The 25,144-nt window shown below is 38.6% G+C and overlaps 1 protein-coding gene across 1 annotated transcript in view; it reads right to left on the reverse strand.

Annotated features, from left to right (window-relative positions):
* Positions 1–285: 285 nt before the first annotated feature.
* Positions 286–25,144, reverse strand: part of GYPC (glycophorin C (Gerbich blood group)) — a gene marked incomplete at its 3' end in the record, with an annotated part of 29,989 nt that continues 5,130 nt past the window's right edge. Inside the window, exons 2-3 of the mRNA XM_080622098.1 lie at positions 2,876–2,926; positions 286–482 (exon numbers count right to left, since the gene is read on the reverse strand). Of these exons, the coding sequence (XP_080478224.1) occupies positions 286–482; positions 2,876–2,926 (248 nt within the window). The remainder of the gene's footprint in view (positions 483–2,875; positions 2,927–25,144) is intronic.

Below are 25,144 nucleotides of genomic sequence, written 5' to 3' on the forward strand. Positions count from 1 at the left end.
CTGGTTTTGGTGTATCATTCATACTGAGATATTGTTTCTTCTTATCTGATATTGATTTCAACTGTGACAAGCTATGCTGTTAATAAAATCTACAGGCAAGTATCTGGCATTTAGTTCTTCACTGGTAGAGAAAAAGAAACAACCCAGTGACAACAAAAAGTAAAGAGATACTTTTCAACTAGGATGCTTGCCTGTATCCTCATGTTATCCATCTCTTAGCACTTCTGTTGATGTAGCATTTCTGATTGACTCCCTTGGGGAAGTCTTCATGGAAATCCTTGACTCTCAGATGAAATATTCCTTTTTGCTTTCATCCACTGCTTCCTGAAGAGTGGGGTCATTTTTCAAAGCAGCATCTGCACTTTCAGCAAACTCAGTTCCTTTTGCCTCATTGGTGTGGTAGGTGCCCTTATGTCTGTACATGTACCGGACCATCACTACCAGCAGGCAGATGAGGACAAATACTACTGCAGCAATCACACCTAGAAGAGGGAGACCAGTTAATTGTATTCCCAGTAATAAAATACGAGCAGCATCTCACAGCCAGACATCACAACTTGTATTACTTGATAAGGAAAAGCCTATATATCATAAACATCTGCATGTTGCAGTGGCCAAAGTCAGAACAGAGTCTGACACTGAAAAAACAAAATGGGATATAGATACTGCAGGAATGCAAATCAAATTCTTGCTAGCTTACTTCAAATCAATAGCTTGCTTTGGTTGAACTCATTAAAAAATTCATTACAAAATGAGGAGAAATAAGAGAACATAAAGAAAACCCAATAGATTTCTTTCATCCTTCTGTAACATGTATCTAGGAGAGTTTACAGGCAACTCAACCCTGCCTCCACAGGTGTACTCAATTTCAGGAGAGGTACAGGGCATTAAGTATTTCTTAGGAGATATTCAACAAACAGCAGGAGCCAGGTGACTTCAGTATTGTTCTGTATTTGCAAGCTGCCATTTCATGCTGTGCTCTAATTAAGAAAGTCTGATTGTAATGAACGTGGAAGTGACACCTGGGAGGAGGAAGGGATTCTGGGTAGATCCTTCCTATCTCCTGGACCAAGGCTAATTACTAGCAATGTGTTGACTGGCCAAAATTTTCCATAGGTAACTCACATGTGCATAGGCCTAAATGGTGAATGGAAGTACTCCTAGTGAAGTAAATTCAAGTTCCAGGAGTGGTTGTGCAGAGAACATTGTGTGTCCTTGCTTTCCAGAGTCCTTTCCATTTTTCCTGTTCTACTGTGAAAGGTGTCCGTAAAAGAGTGGCACCCCTGACAAGTCGAAAAAATTACAAGATGTATCCCCTTCCTTCCCCATCAAATTGTTCAGTTAAGGATCCTGAAAATAAATGAAATATTTTGAAGTTTATTCAATTTGTGTGATTTTCATTTTTTTAACACTGCATACAACTAGGATGTGCTTATAAACACTTTAGCTGTGACTCTGTACAAGTACATTATACTGAACTGATTCTATATTCACATGACTACACATGACTACAGGAGTAAACCATACATTAAAGAAATGTGTAGTAAAACACACCAGAAAAGGACATTCCTAGGAAAATCCCATTTGTGGAGTATGAAGCTGCTATGACGATGCAATAGGTAGGAATTCATTTGACTTTATTGTAGGCATCCACAGTTCAGAAAGCTTCATCTGAATTACCTTGGGCTTCCTCCACTGTCAGTGGATGGTGTCTGTGTGTGCAGGGTGATTCCTCTTCTAGAATTGAATTCTTATGCTTGATCAGAAAAATTGCTCCCTGGAAATGTTTACTATTGTGCAGAGACAATGAGGGTTATGCAGACGGTATCTCTCTGCTGTTCAAGATTTGTGGCAGAAGTGGGTATCTCTAAAGCTTTAGATTTGTCACTATCAGTAAACTGAGTGGGGATACCCAATTGGCATCAAAACACAGGAATGGACAGAATATTAATGGAGTAAATAAAAATGATAACTCTCTAAAAAAATACGCCTTCAATGTTATACCACAGATTTTCAGGTTCTTGGTTCTGGAAAGTAAAGTTACTGCTGGCAGAAATGAAATTGCTAATACAAAGAACTTTAGGTTTAGAATAATACCTTAGTTACAGTGGGGGCTTCATAAAGTTTTAGGACCTCACTGGTATCCCTTGACACAAGAGGCTTTAATAGGCTTTGGATGTAGCACAATATTAATAAGCCTAAGGGACTAAGTACAAATCAATTTACCTGCTACTTGTTCATAGAAAGCTAAAATTAAAGTTACAGGAGATGGGACCAGAGGGAAATATAGCAGAACCTCACCAATTTGCACTAATGAATGGTGTACCCACTTGTGAATGATTGAAATTAATGTGTTAGCATGGAAATGAACAAACACAATAAAAATAAAAAGGTTCTCTCCATGAACATGGCTTTATTCATTTATTCTGACAACTGTATTTAGTTTAAATGCACGAGAGAGCTTTAATGGAACACCAGAAAATTCACTGTAGTATGTTCTGCTCCAATAAGGGTCAGCTGGTATGAGCTAGCACGGCTCAAATCAAAAGTGCTATACCAGTCCTGTATTAAATGACAATTTTGGCCCAGTGAATAATGAAGAATGTCAGAGCCTGACTTTGCTGCTGGACTGCAAATCATTTTGTCCTAAAATTAGGAATGGATGGGGTGGTACTCCTCACTACATGGTTTATGCTCATTATCTCATCTCGTTATCTTGCCCCCTCTGGGAGCAGATTTCCCACTGGCCTAATTAACTCTAATTGTGCTGCTCCTGTTGTCTTGTCAGCAAAGTAGGGGTTTTGCAAAATGCAAGAAATCAACCAACCTGCTGTTTTAATTCTAATGGTAATGCTCAGTATGGTCTGCTACTTACCTCCAATAACAGCCACATCTGCTCCAGCTGTGGGGCTCTCAGTGTCTCCATCTATAAATAGATTAGAACATATAAAAGTTAATTAAGAAAAGAGGAATTGGATCATATGTAATAGCAGTGGCTGTACTGGTGGTGCTGAATTATTTTAACCTCCGAAACTCAGAACTTAAACAAGATCTCTTATTAGCAAAAGACATTTATGAAACTTCTCATTAGAGTTAGCTGTACTGTAACAGTTTACTGTCACCGTAACACTGGAAAATAAATAGCTAGCACATTATGCAAAATATCATGGCCCTCAGGGAAACACCTACTGTTTATTATGAGTACTTACCTGTAACATCCTCCAGTGAATGATTAAATTAAGAGTGTTTAGGTACTGCGATTACTCTCAGAAAGGTAGTTTTGGGGAAAAAATGTTGGTGCCTATTTATTTTCCCATTTGTGGCTCTTTGGAGTATAGTCTGGATCTTGATTTGATGCGAATTAATCTGGCTCTATTGATTTCAATTAGTATTTTATTTATCTGGAATATCCCAGTTTTAATCTTAGCATTTGTTTTCTTTTAAACTTACGTTTGGAATCAAGACAAGCCTGTTATGTGTGTGGTATAAAACAGGGTCCCCATTTAGAGTAAGTCTGAATTTGGTGCTGCTAAATCAAATTACATTTTTTACTGGATTATAATTTACAAAAAAAAAAAAAAAACAAAAAAACACACCTTTGCAATTTAAATGCAAAATAGAAGTACCTGAAAATGTTTTTTCAAGAAGAATTTGGTCTGAAAAGTTGTAAGCTTCTGAAAGAACAGTTAGAATTTGAATTACATTTGATCTTAGTTGTAGCACTTAGTAAGAATAGCCAAACCAATAATGAATAGCCAAAGTGTTTTGAGAAGGAGAGGAAAAAAATTCTGAAAATCAGTGAGGATTTTTCTTTCCATATTATTTGATATAGACCTTAAATTAAAGTAACTTCATATAGACACATGTCTTCACTAGCTTCCCCTTGCTTGATCAGGGTACAATTCTGATCTTGTTTTTGTTCTTTACTTCATGTCATTGGTATCAGCCCACTTAGTCCTGAATTATGTGGATGTCTAAGGTGATGGATTCTTGGAGTTTTTACATGCTAGGTTTATGACAGGATACTCTTAATTTATTATTGTGTTATTTATACAATTCTAAATAATATTGGTTTTCAACGAACAAAGAGCTTTATGTGAATTTTTTTTTTTTCCTTTGGTAAACACAGTGGAAATGTATAGAAATATTTGGAATTAGCATTTTTCTCTAGAAAAGGTAAAAATATTAATTCCAAAACTTTCTATAAATTCAGCAGTGGTACTATGACTGATATCTGGCTGTCCTTTCGCTAAATCTGTGACATATGATGCAAGGACAAGACACTATCAGCAGCTTTCTCCTTATTCATGTACAGTCTCTTGTATCAAATTACAGTAACTAAGGAGAGCTGAGATTCAAAGAATTTCCTCTTCTCAAATATGGGAGATGTTTTTTGCAGAAAGTAGGAGTACTTTTTTCTCCTACAGAGATCCTTCCTATGTTTTGTTCCTGCTAAGCACTGATGGAAAGATTGAGCACACCTTGTGTAATTTAAAAATTCTAATTATGTCTATGTCCATTCAAAACCCATGTGCCTCAGAAGAGATTAATTGCTTCAAGGTCAAACTGTTCTGTATTTCTTCATACACCAAATATATGCGGCATGCCAGAAAAGCAGGCTCCTCTACAGCAATCAAATACTCGAAGGTGTAAGTTCTAAAGTATTTTCCTAGCCACATAACTTCCAAACATTAATTCCAGATCACATCATTATCCATTTAATTATAAAATGTATGAAAGTAACTCTCTGGTCTTTCCTGTTGTTCCCAGGTGCTTCTCAGATTCAGATAACAAAAAGCAGGTGCCTTATCTCTACTACTTGCCCAACAATGCTTTTTGCAACAATGCTTTTTTGTGCTTGCACCACAATGCTTTTTGATAATGTATTCCAGTATCATCACTTGCGGCAAAGTTTTTATTTCCATACTGTTTTTTCTAAGTTTTCAGAAGAATGCTAGACCCACCTAAAGCCATCATGTTGTTGGCACTGATCAGTTAAGCTGACGATGCAACGCCATTCAGCAACCATCTGACACTGTTCCCATTTTACTGCAAACATGAGAGTCTGACTTCTTTGCGTATCAACTTTTGACCATGAAACAGGCCTACTATCCTCCCATATGGCCTTTTGCTGCATCATCCAGAATTCCAGAACACTGCAGCTACCACCAATGACCAGAAGTTTCCAGGGTGTGTTCCCCAGATCAGTTTTGGAGCAGTCATGATGGAGAGGAGAAAGGGACCCTCACTGCCTGTCTCACAGTCTCTGAAATTACACTTTGTCCAAAACCAGCTATGTGATTCATGGCAACGTCATGATATTGCTAGGCAGGGGGTGAAAGTATCAATGTCATTCAAGATTCAATTAATATTACCCTTCACGAAACATGACTGAGTAAAAGTCAAGGCATGTGTCCATGAAATGAAGCCATCATGCAGACCAGGAGGGAGACAACATCTCCTTATCCAGATGGGAATCCATGCTTGGCCAGGAACCTCAGCATGGTCTCTTAAAAAATTCAGCTCTGTCTGTGTGAGAATACACTTCATTACTACTATAGGACCGAATCTTCACTTCCTGAGGCAGACAAGATATTCACTTACTGGAGGAATTTTTAGCTGAGCAATGGCAGTACCTTCTTTATTTTGTTTTTTGCATGCAGAGTACTCAGAGGTCTGTTTCAGTAACTACTTTTGTACCTGTTATAGTTATTTTACTTTGTTTCAAGGATATCTTTTATACTATCTGCTGCTAAATTGCCCTTGCAAAACTTCCTTTCACTGTTATACTGGTCCTTGTCCATAGGTACAATCTGGTCCCAAAAGTGTTTAGACAGTGGTGTTATTTAGTGACATTGGTTACCATGACACGCAGAAATTGGAAGATTGTGGGAAAAACTTGTTTTTCATAAAATCTCTGGCCATCAGAATGAGTTGGCTAAATCAAGAGTAGAACATACAAATCAAATTGCCTGTTGTTGGAAAGTATGTTTCTAAAAGCCAAAAATGAAGAGAAAGAAATGCCTTTGTGCCATGACCTGAAATTCATCAAATTCCAGTTCTGCCCATAAACTTACAGATAAGTAATTTTTCAATAGAACACAGTTGCTACCTGTCTCATTCTCATCAATCAAATCATGCTGAGAAGGCAGCAGCCTCTGAAAGCCCCAGGAGTATTCCTGACTTAAATACTGGCTTTGCACTTCAAAGTTGAGAAGCCAGCACAACTAAGCTTTTATGTTAATGTATCCAGTGGTGAGTTTTCCTGCTAAATTTACTGGTAAATTTGTTAAACCACTTCCTCCAAGTGCAATTTTCCAATAAGACTTGACTTTTATTAATTTTGATAGGATTTTTGCTTAGTTTAAACTGATTCCATTCAATTTTGTTTGGGAGGCAATTGTTCAAAAGTGGCAGGTCCAGCAGTGAAATTGTTTGTCTGAGGTTCAGCACTGTCCTTGTTTTGCTATGCACTTCTCCAGGCACTTGTAATGATTTATTTTGTTCTTTAAATTACAAATCTGAGCCACTAAAAGCCATAAGTCACTTTCTGCTCCAAAATTATGATGAGCTTTAAAATAAAACTTTTTTAATTTGCTCTTTCTTTCATATCTGAGCTTCATTGAAGTCTTACTTTCCAGCCCTTTTCTACAACACCAAAGACAAAATGTAGCTAAAACTGAGATTTTGGCATGATGTTGTGGCACCAGAAAATAGGTCTTCAAGGAAAACAGTAAGTATTATGAGACTCCTAGTAAAGATGCAAGACACATCAGTGAGCTACTTTAGAAGTATAATCATGTTAAAACATCCAAACTGACAAGCCATTCAACTTACATGGTGATAGGAAGGGGCATATCTGTTCCCAGAATACTTTCTTCCATCCAGCATAGAAAGCACAGGTTTTAGGTCCTGCTACTTGAAGAAAGCAATACCTTAATGTGCTTCTGTGGCTACTGTCAGTGACATAGGATAAACTTGCAGAGAGGTTGAAGCTTTCTCATTTTTCAGTCATTGTTTTCACCTACTAAAGTTGTTTCCTGAAAAAAGTCTGGTAGTTGCATCCTTAGCAGTTTTACAGTCAGCACTGTAGTTAGCAATTTAAGTACCTACATGTTTGCTTGTTATGGACTTACACATGGAAAAGGCACGAAAGGAAAACTTTACCTGCAAAGAGAGCACCATTTGGCACATTTCATATGAATGCATGGGAATCATCCTACAGTATAGATCTAATCTACTGATACGAACTACCACATCTCTGCTGTATAATTAATCCGTGAGGGCAATTTGATGGGATAACATAGACCTTACACCAAACTTCTCCGTGTTTCTCTCATTTCCTAAGATAAAGCTCCAAACTAGAGCTGGACAAGTGCTTACTGCTAAGTAGTGTTGAATATAGGAGGAAAAGCCTGAGATTACGACTCACCTTGTCACAATTGCATTGCAGTTGTGGGTGATACTGCTTTTTAGGTTGGGTGTCAGTGAATCAAACTGAGCAAGTATACAGATATCTATGTATGACAAACAGCTTTTACAACACAGTTCTCAAAGCCACTCAACATCAGTCAGGCAACACTGCTCCTGCCTTTCAGGATTTTCCTACCCATAAGTTTATGCTTTTGATTCTTGGCAATCTAAGCCAATTCTCACCATGCTGCTCCACTGCTGCCTGCTTGTGGTTGCAATCTAGATGAAGCCTTGGCTGCTAAATCACACTCAAGTAGGTCTCTAAGTGCTTTCTTGGGCAATCCATTTTCTCTCTTCATGTGCCTGTTCACCGCGTAAGAAATACTTGAAATTCATTCAATCTCTGTGAATGATGAACTGATCTCCTTAGGGCAGTCATTTCCTTCTTAGGGCTTTCCCAGAGTGCAGACTAGGAAGCACAATGTAAGCTTTCATTTTTAATCAGCTCACCTAAACCATCTTATGAAAAACACTGCTACTAATGGGACCTTTCCAGGTGAAGAACAACCCAAAGTTATCTTAGTATCCATGGATATTTTGCAGAACCACCTCACATGTTGCGCGTGTTGTTGCAGGAACTGGTGTGTAAGCAGTCTGTGGACTGAAATGTGTCTTTAGAATTCATCTATTAAATATTTAATGGCTTTGTCTTAAATATTAGTACTATTTATCTGTGCATTTCCAGTAAAGAAGGAAAGTGTCCAAGCTGAATAACATTTAGTTCACAGTTCAGGCCAGATATAAATGGAATTCAAAGTATTTTGCCTCTGTATTGATTGCTCTTTCATACATTCACACATTTAAAAGAGAGCTTTAAGTATAACTGGAAACTAAAGAGATACAGTTTACTCAGTAATACTGAGTCTAGTAAATTATTGTTTGATTTTGTCTTGTATTAATTGACCTAACACAACATACCATATTAATTTTGCTTTATTTTAAAAAAAGCTGTAATTTTAAAGGGAGATTGCCTGTTGGTGTAAAAAAAAATAGGTGGAGCTTCAAAACACTCATCACTGATCTATTTGCTTCCACTAAAGATGATAGTAGGGTATTTGGTTTCAGTAAATCATTATAAACTTCTGAAGGTATTGAGGAATATACAGAGTCCTCCAGGAAGCTTTTGCAATTGTTGAAAAGCTTACTACAATACTTGTGATTTTTATTTCTTAATATTATGTATAGAAAAATGTTTTTATTATAACCATTCCTTTGCCAGGGCATCTTTTTCTTCTTTGTATGCTTTTCTGCAGTAACCATTCTTCTCAACTGTCTTGATGTGTCCCTATTGTTCACCACTGATACAAGACTTTTCTTACAACATATTCAGTATGGAAGAACTAATGAAGTCTTAAAATCTCCACTGTTTATGCAACTGTGGTATATCCTCCTTGCCTTTTGGTTTATGTTTGCGCCTTGCCAACACACTGCATTCATGAGCAAATCAGGAATCTATTAACCTTAACACACTGATTTAATTTACAAGCTATAGTTAGAACTGGTTCATTGCGGCAGCATGTGTAAAAATTAGTTGAACCAACTTCTGAAAACTTCCTATTAAAAACATGTTAATTGCTCAAGCTGCTCTCTGGCCAGTGTTATGACAGCAGATGAATCTCACTGAGGTCTTTCTGGATTAAAAGAAAAAAAGTCATTATGTATTTTAATGTTTGCCAGTAAGTGTGCAGTGCCCTGCCAGAGCTGGCATATCTTAACCCAAAGGATCACCAGCCTGAGCCCATTAATTTGACACATTCTGCTGAAAAAGCCATCACCATCTCCCATTACATAATGAAACACATCAAGGCTATTCTTTCAAAATTAAGGACTAGTTTCTCATCTGTCAGTCGGGAAAAGAGAAAGAATAATTTGGCTTCCACTTATATACTAAGTTATTATAAAGACAACAATGGTGACATTCAACAACAACAAGCACATGATCTTTTGGGTAAGTAAATGGACTGTGCTCCAAATGTAAGGTAAATCATGCAGATTAAAAGTATCTACAAAAATTAAAATACACTGAGCCCAATCCTCTTGCTATTCTAGCTACCAAGTACTTTGTCGTTAGTTCTGAGAAGACAAAACCCAGTTTCATTCAATGAAAACAAAGGTCTGTTCAAGTTTTCTCACACTTTATAACATAGTGAGGGTAAAAAGGATTATCAAATTAGCTTAATTAGATCAGAATTGCCAAATAATTTCAGCAGTTCTCATTTGGTTCTGGTATACATTGTCAGCAACATATTTTGGTACCATTTTAATGTTATAAAGTAAATCAGAGAAAATGTATTTTACAATGTTCGAGGGAGTAATGGCTTTGCTTACACAGTTCCTCCTTCTTTTGTGACACTGAATTACACTTGGGTCTTGTGCAAAATCAGAGACAGAGAGACAAGTCAGCTTGTAAAAAATAACCATATGCTATCCCTTAATAGTAAGAGAGAAAATGTTCATGAAATTTGGGAAATTGTTTTAGGTGAAAAATAATAAGGATCTTTTCAAACTGATCAGATATTCTCTATTTTGCAATAAAAAAACCCCACCTTTAAAAATCGATGGAAACTGTGTTTTAAAGGTTTACATAATCTAACCCCCCCACAGGTTTTTAGTCAAATCAAACTTTTCTCTTTCTCCTCCAAAGAACCAACACTCCCCACATTACCTTTTCAGGTTTGATGAACCACATACTTTTTTAGTTATTATTATTTTCACTTATTAGAGACATTTGTTCAGGGTAGCTGTATACCAACCACCGATTCTGATGGCAATTAAGCAAAGTGCATTCAGTAAGAGCACTAAAGTAGCAATTCCCCCTTAGAAGTACTATAAAGTTACAACCTTAAAGCTCTCATTCAGCACAGAACTTGAAAGAGAGCTTATTGCAGGCCTGTGTTGCCATTGGTAACAGATATTTAATGTGTCGCATGTATTCACACTGATGTATATATACAATAAAAAAATTGCCTAAGAAATTCAGAGGAATGCTTACAGCATCAAGAAGGAGGAGAATGTTTCAGGGCCAGCAGAGGAAACCTAGAGCAGAGGAGAAATTAGAGAAAGGAGCTGCCTCCCTGACACTGGAGCTCCTGAGCAAGTAGGATGCTGCAGAAATCTTGTTTTTAGAGATGGGATGTGGGAAACCATCAAGGTCCACCCAGTGGTGGTCTCGCTGCTCATGTAGAGTGTCTGGGTTTTATTGTGCTCCTATGGGAAAGCTGTTTGGTGTCTGAAGAGCAAATGCTGCCTTCTTATGGTAAAAAGGTGCATGAAGTTTGTGGACCCGGAAGAAGGTCTAATTTCTTTCAAAAAATGCTGCATGTGCCAACTTGCAAGTTGTGACCTGTTTTGTCTACCTCATGTTTATAATCATATCCCTGGGAAAAAGTTTCTTACTTTTCCATGGAAATATGCTAATGTAACCAGGTCATCATTTACATTTTTGCTCCACAACCGTCAAAGTCTGCTCACGCTACAAATGTTCAACATCTTGCTGGGAAAAATAAATTGACCTGATGCTGCTTCATTAAATGAGGAGTGACAAATGGGGTATGAATCAATCCATAAGCTACAGTGCACGATCAGGACGTTTTCCAGCGTATGCCCCTCCTCCTCCCACCTTCCACTTCTTCATCAGAAGAGAGTACTTCTTTTGAGAGCTTTTTAATTGTGAAGGTTTGAAAGAAACACTAAATACCCAGGGAATCTGCCAAATAATTTCTGCTTGACTTTTCTCCAAAGTCAACAATTTCAAGCTCTAGTCATTTTTTGCTGAATCAAAATGGGAACAAATCAGCCATTTGCTCATTCACTGAGATCAAAGCTGAATGGAAAGGGTCATGTGCTTAATTATTAACCATTGCAAATGTTGCAAATGATCATAGGTAATCAAAGGACCTAACTGCATACACAGTAAAAGCCCATTTGACAACCTGTAAAAGATTCTTTGTTATTCTTGAGAAACAGTGCATGAAAGAAGTACACCTTGCTGATTTAAACTTCACAAGTTAGAAACATAAGCACAAAAATTTGAGCCAGAACCTTTCAGTGGAAAGCCAGAAGCCAAGAGGTCTTGAAGGACATGAAAATTCTTTCCAAACCCCTTGCATAAATGGTTATATGATGTAGTAAGACAATTTAACTCCTAAGCTTCATGGAATTATTTACCGAGACATGCTTTCAATTTTTACCTAACGGGTCTACCAGCCTCAGTTCTGACTCTCAGGCCTTTTGACTGTGTCATCACATAATAAGGTGATCTTTGTGTTTCTTAATGTTGCTATGCTTGATTTTATGACCTTAATATCTTCTAAAGATTAGGGTTTAGTTTACATTTAAAACACACCCTTTATGTGGATGTGCAACTATTATTAAAATTAATCCCCATAACTGAGACATACTGAACTGTTAGTATTTGAAATATTTCCATCAAATAAATTCAGCAGCAATTTTGCACTGATTTTCTTTGTTCCTGCTGTGTGCCTAACTGTCTTTGTAACCTTTGCAAGTTTTGACTCCATTATTCAACTCCAACTGTTTTTAGAGGAAGAGCAGGCAAAGATAAGCACTTTGCCTCAATTTTCATGAAAAAAAAAATGTAGGCTGGAGAGAAAAGGGAAACTAGAGCAGCTCAGCAGTGGAGGAAAGGCAGTGAGGGCTCAGCAATTTTGAGCTCTGTTTAACAGCAGTGGGTTCTCCAGTCACCACATGCTGTCCAGTCATGATGCATGTAGATCCCAAGGAGCTGCAGGAAGATGCTTCCCCTACCCATGGGGAGCTGCTGTGGGAGGGAGCCAGTACCTGCTGGCAGTGGGATTGATGCAGAAGTGACATAAATCCAAAAGTATGAGTGTTTCACTGGTTCTGTTGCTTGCAGAAAACTTGCTTTAATGATCACTGACACACAAGGGAAGAAACACGGCAACTACTCCATTAAGGCTGATCAATGTCTTTTTCTTGTTTTGAGATGAAGAAGCTTGACCTTGTGCTTAAATTACTGCTGATACTATCAAACTACAGATGATGTCATCTAGAAATCACCTGGAACCTAGCAAAAGCCTGCAGTTAGGCACAAAGATATCCTTGCAATTCAAAGAATGTAGTGCCAGACTACTAATCTTAGAAAAGTATAATCATGGGCAGGCTTCTTTATGTCTCATTCCTACCACCAGTATTTTGTAGCAAAGCAGTCTGACAGGTGATAGTTCCTGGAAACAGGAGCTCTCTGTGCTCATCCCCCAGCTTGTTTGATATGAATTGTATCCAGCTACATCCAGCTCATATACCACTGCTTGCCTAAGGCACCGTCTACTAAGCGATGCAAGTGGAAATGTCAGGATGCTTAGCATATGCTCTTCAGGGACACAGAGATATTTCCTGAAGCACTGAAGAGGTTAATATTATTAATGGAGATATCTGTAGTGGAAACAATCTTTCAAATGCTTTAAATATTGAGCATATTAAACAAAGAAAATAAACCATATTGAAACACCTTAGAAACTTGCAAGTCAAATAGTAGCTCAGGGCAACAGTATTTCTCATTTTTGAAGGATTCTGCAATAAATATGCAGATTTCTTTTGCTTATTTGCTCCATTTAAAAAGACAAAGACCATTTTATTATCTGAAACGCATTTAGGTATCACTCCAAGCTGTCTGAATTCAGTTGAGCAATTTTAGCAAAATGTCTTTGCCATCTATAATTAATCTGAGCAATTCAAGACAGATTGTGCAATAGTTGTTAAAAGAAGGGGGAAGAAAAAGAAAAAAAGTCTTGCTTGCCTATTATTTTTGGACAGTTGTCTGACATTATTTGACAAATAGCATATTGAGCACATTAACAGAGCTAAGCATGAAAACCTTCATTGATGCCATATACTGAATGTTTTTCACTATGGGACTTTTATTGTTGTGAGATTCGTTAACAACTCATTACTAATGTTCCTCTCTCTTAACAAAATGTGAATGTTTCCACACAAGTGGAAAGCTAATAACCAGCCTGGTGAGATATTTAACTGGTGGAAAGGAGTCTGTGTGATCTAGCTGTCTCCATAGGTGCTGCAGAGAGGACAGTGGTTGGCAGTTAGCCTAGATGATTGTTGTTGGTCCCTTCCAACTATTCTATATACTATTTGATATTCTACTTGATATTCTACTCAGTATTCTGTTTGATACTCTATTCAATATTCTGTTCTGTGCTGGCATGCCTCCTTCAATAAGATTCATTCATCTGAACAGAGATGTGATGAATCCTGGTGAATGGGATGGCAATTTCTCTTCCCATCAATCAAGAAGCAAACCTACAATACCATCTTAGATTAGAAGCCTAGCTTTCTGGAGTTATAATTAGGGAAAATAAACCCCAGCCATTACTGTTTAGTTTCTTCTCCTAATAAACAGTCCTTCTTGTGGTACTGCTCACTTGAGTGTCTCTCTGTAGACACAGGATGACTTTCATACAACTTGGAGAATGATAATAATTTCTCAGGCTTCTGACTCTTTTTCAAATCTGGTTGAAACTGGTCAGTGGATCCAAAAGTTCTTGATGGGAAGTGAAGGATGAACAGATGATTACGCAGACAGACAGCAGGAACACATAAGACTAATTTCATTAGGAAACTGGACTGAAACCAGAAGTAGCAGTGGGTATTTGGATAATATTAATATTTTGATCACCTATTTTAAAAATGCCATAATTTTGGGACCATTTCAAAGCTTGTAGATGATGTCCTTACTATCAAAGGAAAAAAAAACAAATGGACATTGCTGAGATTTTTTTCAGCTCCTTTTTTTGGTCAGAATGCTACATTTTTATAGTCTGGACTATATTTTAAACCTTTAAAGCCTGATTCAGCTTGGACAGTGCTGGCAATTTCAATGGAAGATTAATGTGTGTCATTAAGCAAAGAAATATGGCCTAGTACTTTTCAATAGCAACAAATGTTTGCTATGGAATTTCTCTGATCAACATATTTTTCACTTATTGTAAAGCCTTTGGACTGGTCCGTTCTGAAATGTACAAAATATCACACAAGAAAACTGAAGGTAAATTGTTGTGATTTGAGCTGGCTAGCACATTCCAGCAGGAAAAGGCATTCTTGTTTCTAACCCTTTTCTTTTCAAGCTGATCCAGCAGAAAACCAGTCCACCAAAAGGAATGAGGTGGGGGTATTTACTTATTGGTAAAATAAGTAATCCACATCTCCATGTAGTCTGACTGACTGCCGATCTGTTAACAGGGAGGGGTTTGCTATGTGCAGATAGAAAGAATAGAAAGAGCAAAGGCAGGAATGCTCTTTTGGGTGGGTGAAATACAATATAGACCTGCACTCAGAAAAAAAAAAACAAACCAAACAAAAAAAAGGGGGGGAAAGAAAAGAAGAAGAGAAGCATAAGTAGAAAAACAGCTGGATTAAGCTGGAGATTTCCTTGTTAAATTGCTATGAACAGAACAGAAAACTCCAGATTTTCACAGCCAAGTGACTCCTTTGAAATACAGCATTTCTATAAGGCCATGGAAAAAGCTGGTCTTGGTATTCCCTGTGTAAGAATATTTTGGAATGCACTAAGAAGAAAGACCCCTCTCTCAGCTGTCAAAATAGGGACCTTAAAGCTATTACCCTCTTCTTCCCTCCCTGCCTTCAGGGAAGCTGCTCTTCCACAGCTGAATCAGCAGCAATCACACTCTGCAGCCCAGCAGCAGTCACCGCTGTTCCATTTACACTCATATCAAAGTAGGGCACTGTTCCAACGCACAAAGTAAAATGCCAAGCAGTACACATACTGGGTGGAATTTGCGAAAGCTCTCTGTTAAACTGCTTCTGCTTCCTTTGAAGTTTGTGGCAGATATCCCACGCATTTCAACTGTTCAGTTGGGGAAATGGCGAAAGCTTTTAAAAACTTTATTTTATGAATATAGAAACATGATAGAACCAAGGATTCATCATCAAGATCATCATATATAGCCTCTGTCCATCCTCTCTGTTTTCCACCTTTCCAGTTTAATTCACCTCTTGATGCTGCCTAACAGGCTGCAAACATCTGCCTTCTCAAGCAGTCATGAGTAAGCCTGAAAACTTCTCAAAGCCCTTTCATAACATACCCAAATTATTTACTGTTGCCTCCAGAGAAATCTGGTTTGGAACAGTATCATAAGGTCAAGTTATCCCACTGAAACACCTATTAGTATAAAGAGAATGAAAAAAAAAAAAAAAAGGAAAGGAAAAAAAAAAAAAAAGAAAAATGAACAAACCAACAGCACTAGCACAGCCCTGGAAAATATGAAGTCATAAGTAGAGTTCAGCCAGAGCAGACTCCCATTAAACTTTGCTTAAGAGCCAAGTTCCACCCTGAGATATGTGTGAGCTGGTTTATTTCAGGGGTAGCTGTGCTGTACTTCATGTCAGGGTGAGGCTTGGACACAAGTACCTATCTGTTACAAGTCAGAGAAGGGTAAAGCCCACATCCTTTTTCTGTTTTTTAGTTTCGTCTGCATGGAATAGAAAACTGAAAGAAGTGGATAAAACAGCCCACACTTTTACAGGGCTTATCTGTCAAATTTAATTCCTTCTTCCACAAGACCTGAGTGCCTATGTTTCTAAATCAACTAAGCTACTTTCATGAGACATGGTAGCCCTTCCCCATGCTTCTGTCACCACCATGACAGTTAAACACACAGGAAGAAGCTTTAAGTCTTGTCTTCCTAGCTTCTTTGCTCTTTAGGAGTCCCATTAGGAGACAGCAGGAAGTGTTGCCTTGGATATGCGCATGCTTTATAAACAAGGGACATAAACAGCAGTCTGACTTTACTCCCTTGAAGCCTTCCACTGAACATTTTTTTCTGACAAGTAGGAGCTCTGCTGAATGAGGAGGGAAGAAAGAGGGGCAGAGACTTTCCCTATCCCACTTGCATTCCCAGACAGGGGCTAGGCAAGTTGGCACCTTGTTCTGTGCTGTGTTGCATGGATAGCTTCAGGCAACAGCCTTTATCCTTGCTGGGGCCAGCTCCTGCTACACGGCTGGCTGTTAAAGGTGACAGAAGCATAAGGTCAAGGCCACATGGATTTCTGTGTGGCTCCTGGAGGCACTGCGGTTACCTGGAGGAGCAGGCAGAGGAGTGCCTCGCTCCCTGACATGAGCTGTGCATTCAGTAATGCTGAGCTCTTAAGGTTGAATTCCTTCAACTACAAATTAAAAGAGCTCATTCAAGAAGAGGGAAGAGGGGGAGGTAAGGCTTAGTCCTGCCAAGCGCTGAGTTTGGATGTGAGCAGGAGTTTAAAGTATTTCATACGAGAAACTCCAGTAACTGCAAAAGCTTTTTCACTCCAAGGCAACCCTTTATACACTAAAATACTAACTCTGGCTCAAGAATTTCCCATGCCTCAGATCCCTAGATGGTTGCCCTGTGCTTTAACTCTCCATTAGGCATCTGCTACTGGCTCTAACAGGCAAGACACGACCATCAGGTCCATGCTCACTACAGCACTTTCATGAGCAGAGCTGGAAAAGTATGTAAGTCCTTAGGCAGGAATACCTAGCACCATCAGGATCAAACCTACATTGGTAATCAGTTGTCATGGATACTGTAGCAGATGGGAAAAGGAGGCAGTTTCCCTAACAGTCAGCTGATGAAGGGCGAGGGAAACACACAGACAACACTGGAGAAGCCACAACATCACTTTATTGTGCAATGGCAGTGAAACAAAGGATCAGAAAAATCAGTACCAAGTCCCATTAGCTAGAAGATGGATCAGAAGTATCCCAGCAAGGATGGGGAATGGGAAAGACAGACGTGTTCCCTGGGAATTTGCAAAGGTGATACATCCCTCAGCCACAGCTGTCATGCCATGGGTTTGTGCCTGTTGAAGGACTGCTTTTCCATTTCTTGCTACATCTCCCCTCTTCCAGGATTATGTTCAGTGTGGGGGAGAAGTACCCTTTTAAGAATATGGGTGCTCATGCCCACAGGCAGCAAGCTGTTACCTTCATCTGCCAAATAGTAGCAAACAAAATCATCTGCAAAGCTGGACACACACATATATCAGTAACTCCCTGGCAGGCTTCCCTCAGCCACCCATGAGTCTTAGATCTTGCTGTGTGCTGCAGGCAGCAGGGCATGACCGGGGGAGATTGATCCCTTAAGTTTTGACAGCCTCTTCTCAGGTGTGAGCTATGTAGGATACCATGTAGGTGGAAAACAGCATGTGCTAGATGTTCTGGTTTCTAAGCCTTTTTTTCTTATTCAGTGGTAAAAATGCATCCCTCTCTCTGGAATGAATCACAGACAGTTTTTAATTACAGGACATGTGCTTTCCCTCTCCCTCCCCAGTGACTGTTGCAATTTCATATCTGACAGAAATAGGCATTCAGACCTCCAAAGGGAGTAGCTTGTATTTTCCCCTCAGGTCACCTCCAGCAGCTGCCAGACTCTGCAAGGTTCTGGAGCTGGGCTGCACCAAATTTGAAAGGGAAGGAGATTTACCCAGCAAGTTGGTACTCAGGTCACTCAAAAATGTCACAGTGGAAGGAGTGATGTGGAAGTCAAGCTCTCATCTGCACCGCTACCAGTCTCTGAAGAAAACAGAACACAGGATACACTTCCTGTTTGGGGAAGGCATGTAGCTGCCTGTGACAGAAGGCATGACCTTTTCTTTAAAGGAAGTGGAAGTCATGGAGTCAGGGAAAAACTCCACGCTGCATTTTATCTTAAAACCGGTGTCATGCAGTTGTACCTCCTGTTGTTTTCCCCCTCTCTGTGTTTAAAGCTGATTCTTATTTAGCAATGACAGATTTTAAACAGTTTCAGCCATCTCTGCCACCCCACTGTTGTTCCATTCAGTTATGACCCTTCTGACATAAGTCAGATGAATTTGAAATAAAAGGTTTCATTCATCACAAGCAAATGAAATCAGAGGAGATCCCCCAAGAACAGAAGGGTTTGGCTCATGCTGTTTCCAGCTTGCAAATGGTTATGTCCTCAGGATGCAAGAGATTAGGCATCTCACACAGAATGTGGGAGGAGGAAGAAGAGTCTTTGTCTGAGATTTACAACTCTTAATGGATTCCAGAAGGGGAAATATTTTCCCAAGGAGCAACTGCAAAGTTCAGAGAAATACAAAAGCATTTATCTCTCCAGTTGCATTCCTACCTGCCAAAACTGGGAGGGGTGATTTACTCCGCTTTGGAACAAGGAGTCCATTATGGATCACTAATCCACAGGGAGAATGAGATCAGGAGCCAAAGACATCATTTCTTAATGTGCAAGAATCTTGAATCAACAGGACATATTTTTCTTGGGAAGCATACAGGATCAGTTTATCTTCATTTGCCCCTCACAACCCTTGCCTTTAATAATGGTTCACACAAGAGGTCTGGTTACCACTGATAGATCACTTTACCTTTATTAAAATCTGTGGTTGAGGCCTTGGGTGACATGGTTTAGTGTGAGGTGTCCCTGCCCATAGCAGGGGGGTTGGAACTGATGATCTTTCCAACCCTAACTATTCTATGATTCTATGATAGTGGAAGATGAGGCTGCCATGAGCTCATCAATGCATTTGAAGCAGACTAATATTAAAAAGTGAAGATCTGAAATTGACAAATTCTGATCCAAAGTCCATTAAAATCAATATAAGCAATCTCAGGATCCAGGATACAAGTATCTCTACACCACTGACCTCAGTAATGCAATGGTGACTTGCAGTGAGTAAGGCATTTCCTGAGAAGCTCTGCCAAAATGCGAAGGAGATAGAAATGGTCAACTATTTGTTTACATGCCAGAACTTAAGTTTATGAAGCTCTCTCTTTGCAGCTGTAGCTAACCAGAATTCATGTGCCAAAAGTTATGGTAGGAGAGGGGTTAGATCTGGTGGACACCTCTTGGTATTATGTTCTCATTTCTTTAGGAGTCGTAAAAAGTCTTATTTTGTCTCTGAAACGACATGAAAATATTTCCACAATGTTTCAGTTGCTAAGTGAGGAACATTAAAGACTGGTTATATCTATTTACAATATGCAGACATTTACAAAATGTCACTAATATGTAGTGGATGGCATTTTATACCCTTTAGCAAAAAAATGTGCAGCAGAAAGCTACATTTTTGTATTCAAATCTCACAAGGAGCATTCACGTCATGCTCAGATATTCCACGCTCCACATAAGTCTGGTAAATCCACATCCTTACTGCTGTAAATAACTTACAAGATCAGAAATGTGGCTGAAAGAGAAAGCCCTGATCTGGCTGGTGCCTTGGGTTTTATACTGTCTTGTGTGCCTGTGCCTGCACGTAGCATCCTTTCTTTTTGCTCTTTGTCAATTTTTTGTCACAGAGTTAGGCTTTAACAAGTTGAAAAGTATTAAGATTAGAACAATCACTTTTACATGTATTGCCACCTGCTGCTTCATTTCTTCCATAGTGCTTAAATGTCCAGGCATGTAGCTTTGAAACACACTACCTTTAATGCACTTAAAAACTCTGCTGGATTTCCAGCTTGCTTTGATCTCCACAGTCTAGAGACTATCTCAGAGAATACAAAGAAATATGTTTAGGGGAAAAACATTTGCAAGGAGAAAACCGTAAAGTCCTTCCAACTTTATATGCTTTGCCAGTTAGCATCATACCTAAAGTTGTTTTTTGCATTTTATCTTTATGCTTCAGAAGGCCTAAATCTCTGCCTAGAAGGAGCAAGTTGATCAGGTAAGTTGGGAAGATGGATGCTGTCAGTGCCCTTATCATGAGCACTGAAGTGGCAAATAATTGTTTGGTGATTTTAATTTAGAAAGGAGATGGAGATGGAAGGAGAGATGATTTCTATCCTGAAGAATTTACAGAATGAACAAAAGAAAAAGTATACATTCATGCATTTATGCAATAGACAATACTGTATTTTGTTAAGAAGGAATAGAAAGGTTGTGAGAGGAAAGATGGTAAGAGCTTGCTAATAACCATGAGTAGGAAAGAGACGTTGACTGGAGAGCTGGAAACAGAGAAACGACTTGGCTAACTCAGGCTATGAGCAAACCAGCTTCTTTCTGGGACTGTACAACACCATCTTTTCCATCTCTCACCACATGAAGTCATCATGCATGCCTTTGTGGTAATGGCTTGTACTTGAGGCAATCTCAAATTGTCCCCTGTACAGTAAGTAGTTAGAAATGGAAGCTGGGTTCTTGGGTCAGGATGTGGGATGGTTAACTTGAGAAGAAGGGAGCATAAACTGGGGAGATATGTAGAGATGGGTGAGTAAGTAAGAGCATGGGAGCTCTTACAGAAGGTGAGATAGAAGATGATGTCTTCCTCAGGAACTGAGTGATAGGATACAGGGTAATGTTATAAGAGGAAGTTCAGATTGAATATAAGGAAGAAGTTCTTTACTGTGAGGGTGGTGAGGCACTGAAACAGGCTGCCCAAAGAAGTGGTAAATGCTACATCCCTGGCAGTGTTCAAGGTCAGGTTGGACAGAGCCTTGGGCAATATGGTCTAGGGTGAGGTGTCCCTGTCCATAGCAGGAGGTTTGGAGCTAGATGATCTTAATGTCCTTTCCAACCCTAACTATTCTATGACTCTATTCTATTCTATGAGTTTTCTTTGTTTTAGGAATAATTAGGCATCCTGACACTAACCATGCTTGAGCTTTAGGTGTGGAGAACACATTTCTCAATGAGAGATGGGAGATTGTCACAAGCAATCAAAAGGTTTTCAGAATTGGTCCCTTCCCATCAAGAGGACACAGCCTGTACAAGAAGGCCCTACAAAGTACTTTTCTCCTCCCTGACTTACTGCTGTTCTTCTTGGCTGTTCTGATGTTAGTAGAAGCATTGACTGAAGCATGACTGCTCCAGCTCATGACTGGAGCAAAGAAGAGGATGAGTAATAGGAAAAGTGACAGGGTGTGCAGAGCACACTAAGTGGTTTTGAAAAAAGAGTGAGAGAACCATAGAGAACCATGACTTCTTTTTTTCTCAAAGCAAAGGAGAAGCTGGAACAGACGTATGGTGTTCAACAGCAATTTTGTTTCCTCATCTTCTCTGCTGAACACCTTATGCAGGGTTTTCTGTAGATATGAAGCATAATCCTGTGTATATCCACTTGTTTCTGTTATTAAATTGCCATTAGTAACTAGTAATATAGGCTTCTTTCAAAAAGTCCCCAATGAGGATAAAATTGGATTTCCATGCAAGAGAATCCAAAAATCAAAGTCCACTGTCAGGATTTTCCAAAATATGGAAATTCAAGAGAGACAGATAACGATAAACTCTCCCAATAGTGTGATCCAGAATGTAAAAACATGTCCCAGGTTGTAAATAAAAATTCCTATGTGATGACAGGAAAGATCTGGAGGGTGGTAGGTGTTGTTTCATAGCTAGCTGTCAAGATGACAGAGCAAAGAGAAACCAATGGAGAAAAGGGAGGGAGATGGAAGGGAAGGCAACTCCAAAGGAAAAAAGGCCTCAGCCCAGAGGATGACAGAGGAAGATTTACGTCTTCCTTGCATGTGCTTTCATTCCTTCCCACTGCCAGGACTGTGGAAGGTCCTTGAAAGAAGGGTGGAAATGACATTTAACAACTGGGACATGTGTGTCTCTCCTATATTGAGATATGAGCACTTACCTGTGGGCTGAGAAAGGGAGAGACAGGAAGGACTGGGAGATGCAGAAGATATCTACAGTGAACAACTTGAGAGGGCAAGTGTAAAGGAGAGGTGGTGATAGAGACTGCTCTGCTCTCTGAGAGCATCCTTGCATCACTGATCCATTAAGAATTTAGTTTTCTGCCCTCTGGATTGAATAGGACAGGGACTGTGCTCATGAGAGTTGAATGAACCATCAATAGTTAATAGAACAACCTTTGTTAGCTCATAAATACTGGTTATTAAAGCCTCAGGAAACAACAGACTTTACAGAAAATGAAATTTCATAATAAATTGGTAAATTTCTAGCCCTAATACATGCTAAAAAACCTCAAAAGCAGAATTTAACAATACACCCATATAGATCTCAGAAGACAGAAATAAAATATAAAAAATCCAGAGTGCCATTTGAAACACACTTCAGAATTTTTGAAAACATACACAAGTTTTCTGAATTCTTGTATGACACCATTTTTATGGTAACTTTTCTCAATCCACTAGAAATATTTTTCCTTGTACTCATTCATACATATAACACATTAATCACCGGTGGTTAAGTAAGTGAGTTGTGGGCTATTTGCTTTACCTAAGGATTATTTGGTTTAGCTAACATTGGTCATCAAGAGCTGCTTTTTCATCTTTTATTAAGTGACTGAAATTTTTGAAACATCCAATTAGCAGATGAGAAGCATCTTGCTTTTGTCGTAGTAACAATACCTTTCAAAGAAAACAAGCTTATTTCTTTTGTGTACAGAGAATAAAATTGCCTACACGAAAGGATCAAGTTAACCTGGAGTAGCAATTCTGTAAAATCTATTCTGGTATAAATTAATTTTTCTATAACTGTTTGAGGTGGATAATATGATTGAATTAATTCTTGAATAAGTATTCTGTTTCCAAAGGAGAGTAGTTATTCTTTAAAGAATAACTTTTATTTCAGCATGAGTATGCTAAAATTATCAGTTTTTTAGAAACAGCACAGATGTATTACTAGAGGAACAGAAACCTGGCCAAATTTTCTGTCTGCTTGAGGTTTAATCTTGCATCATTCACTACCTGAAGAAGAGCACAGACTTGGCCTTTCCTGTTCTGGATTCTCCCCTTTTAAATAGCTTGATTCATAAGGGGCATCTACTTTCTCCTTGTTTCTTGAGTCACTATCATTACTTTTATCTGGATCTTTGCTTATGCGGACACGGGCACTGTAATAGTATTCAAGATGAATCCAGGCAAATATTGTAGATGCTAAAATTCAAAACATGGAGTGATTCAGTGTCTATACCATCATGAGCTGCTAAACTCTGAATGTACAGTCAGCAAAGAGACATGTGAATCTGGCATCTGCAAGGGATAGTTTGCATAAGGCCATTTTGCTAATGTTTTACTGTATCATATAAAAAGATATTTTGTAATGTTTTCTGACTTCTTGTATATAGTCCAAGTCATCTTTTCGCTTTCTTTCTTGTTACTGAGTTTATGCTTCTGTGATGACAAAAAATCTAATAATTTTTTCTGCTACTTCTGAAAGTTATCTACCATATAAAAAGGGAAGCATGAGCTTGTGAGTATTGGTCTGTGAATAGAGGTGCTTTTGGGTAAAGAAAACTCTCCAAACCGAGAGATCTGACCAGTGAAAAGCTATATAAGTATTGAAAGGGTGGGCGGTGTTTGTATATATATATATATATGTATATATATATGTATGTCTGTGTATATGTGTGCATACAAATTTGCAGTATATTATACCTACATACACTCTGTGTGTGTATATACATACGTATATAAAGAGCTTAAATCTATCTTCTAGATTTGATGTTACCAAAATAGTCTTTGTTTGCAAATCTAAATACCTACACATATATAAGGACTTGACGTCTGCTTCTGCATTGCTGTGACCTTGTCATACGTGCTCTTTATAATGTGGACTGCCTCATAAAACTAGACACTTAAAACAGTCACCAGTAAAATAGGCATTTATCACACAAGATAACATGGAGCTGTCTCAGGGTGTGTTCAAAAACCCCCCTGCAGCTTACTGATAAAAAGCTTAACTTCATTTCAGGGCTTATCTGAAGAAGAAAGAAGTAGACCCTCATGAAATAACTGAATTTGTTGGGTTTTCTTCTACGATGAAAAAGAGAGGGAAAGTGAAGGCGGATGGGGGGTGTGGGGGGCGGAAATCACTTTGAAACTTCAATGCAGTAAAAGAAGTTTAAACCATTGAGATTTTAAATGAAGTTTTCTGCTTCATCATGAAGAACCCTGTGGTGAAACATATGTCAGAGGAGAAGAAGATATGAGGAACTGGCCTCCTTTGCAGATGAGAAGATTAATTAAGAGGAAAATCACTTAGCCAGATGTCTCACTGGTGAAACTACATGTGCAAGGTGCTTCTGCAACAAGGGAGCAGCATAGCACAGACAGTGCATTTGACTTCCATGCTAACATGGAAGAGATAGGAATCTGGTGTGAATTAGATCATGCTGACTCTTGGAGAAACAGAGGAATACAGATCTTATTTCAGCTACAAATTATAAGATGCATGTCTGTTGTTATAAAGTTGTAATATCATTACTTGATGCAGTTGAGTTATGGGTTACAAATAAATTATCCAGAGAAAACAGTCCTTTTCTCCATCCATGTTCATAAATTTTTGGCAAATCAAACCTGATTTCTCCAAGTGCCAATTTTCTTCATTCACCAAGTAGTTTTTCAGAATGCTTAGCAGCTGGTGAATTTTTCATCAACTTATTACTAGGGTAACAGTGCCAAATTCATTTCACTTAGGAACTTAAGTCTTTCAGAAGTAAATAAAGTAAGTAAAGTCTTTCAGAAGTAAGTAAATAACAGTCTGCTGTCCAAATACTTGCCCACTGAAGGCGCTTATATATTCTTTCACTATGGCATCTGGGTGTCCCCCAGTTTTTCATGCATTTCCTATCACAACTTGAATGTGAAGGTGAAAAAAAAAAAACACCACACGAAAAAACCTAAACAAAACGAAAACCACCAAACCAAAACAACAACAACAAACAAACCAACCCC

The sequence above is a fragment of the Psittacula echo genome (assembly GCF_963264785.1).
Source record: "Psittacula echo genome assembly, chromosome: 6".
In the NCBI taxonomy this organism is placed as follows: domain Eukaryota; kingdom Metazoa; phylum Chordata; class Aves; order Psittaciformes; family Psittacidae; genus Psittacula; species Psittacula echo.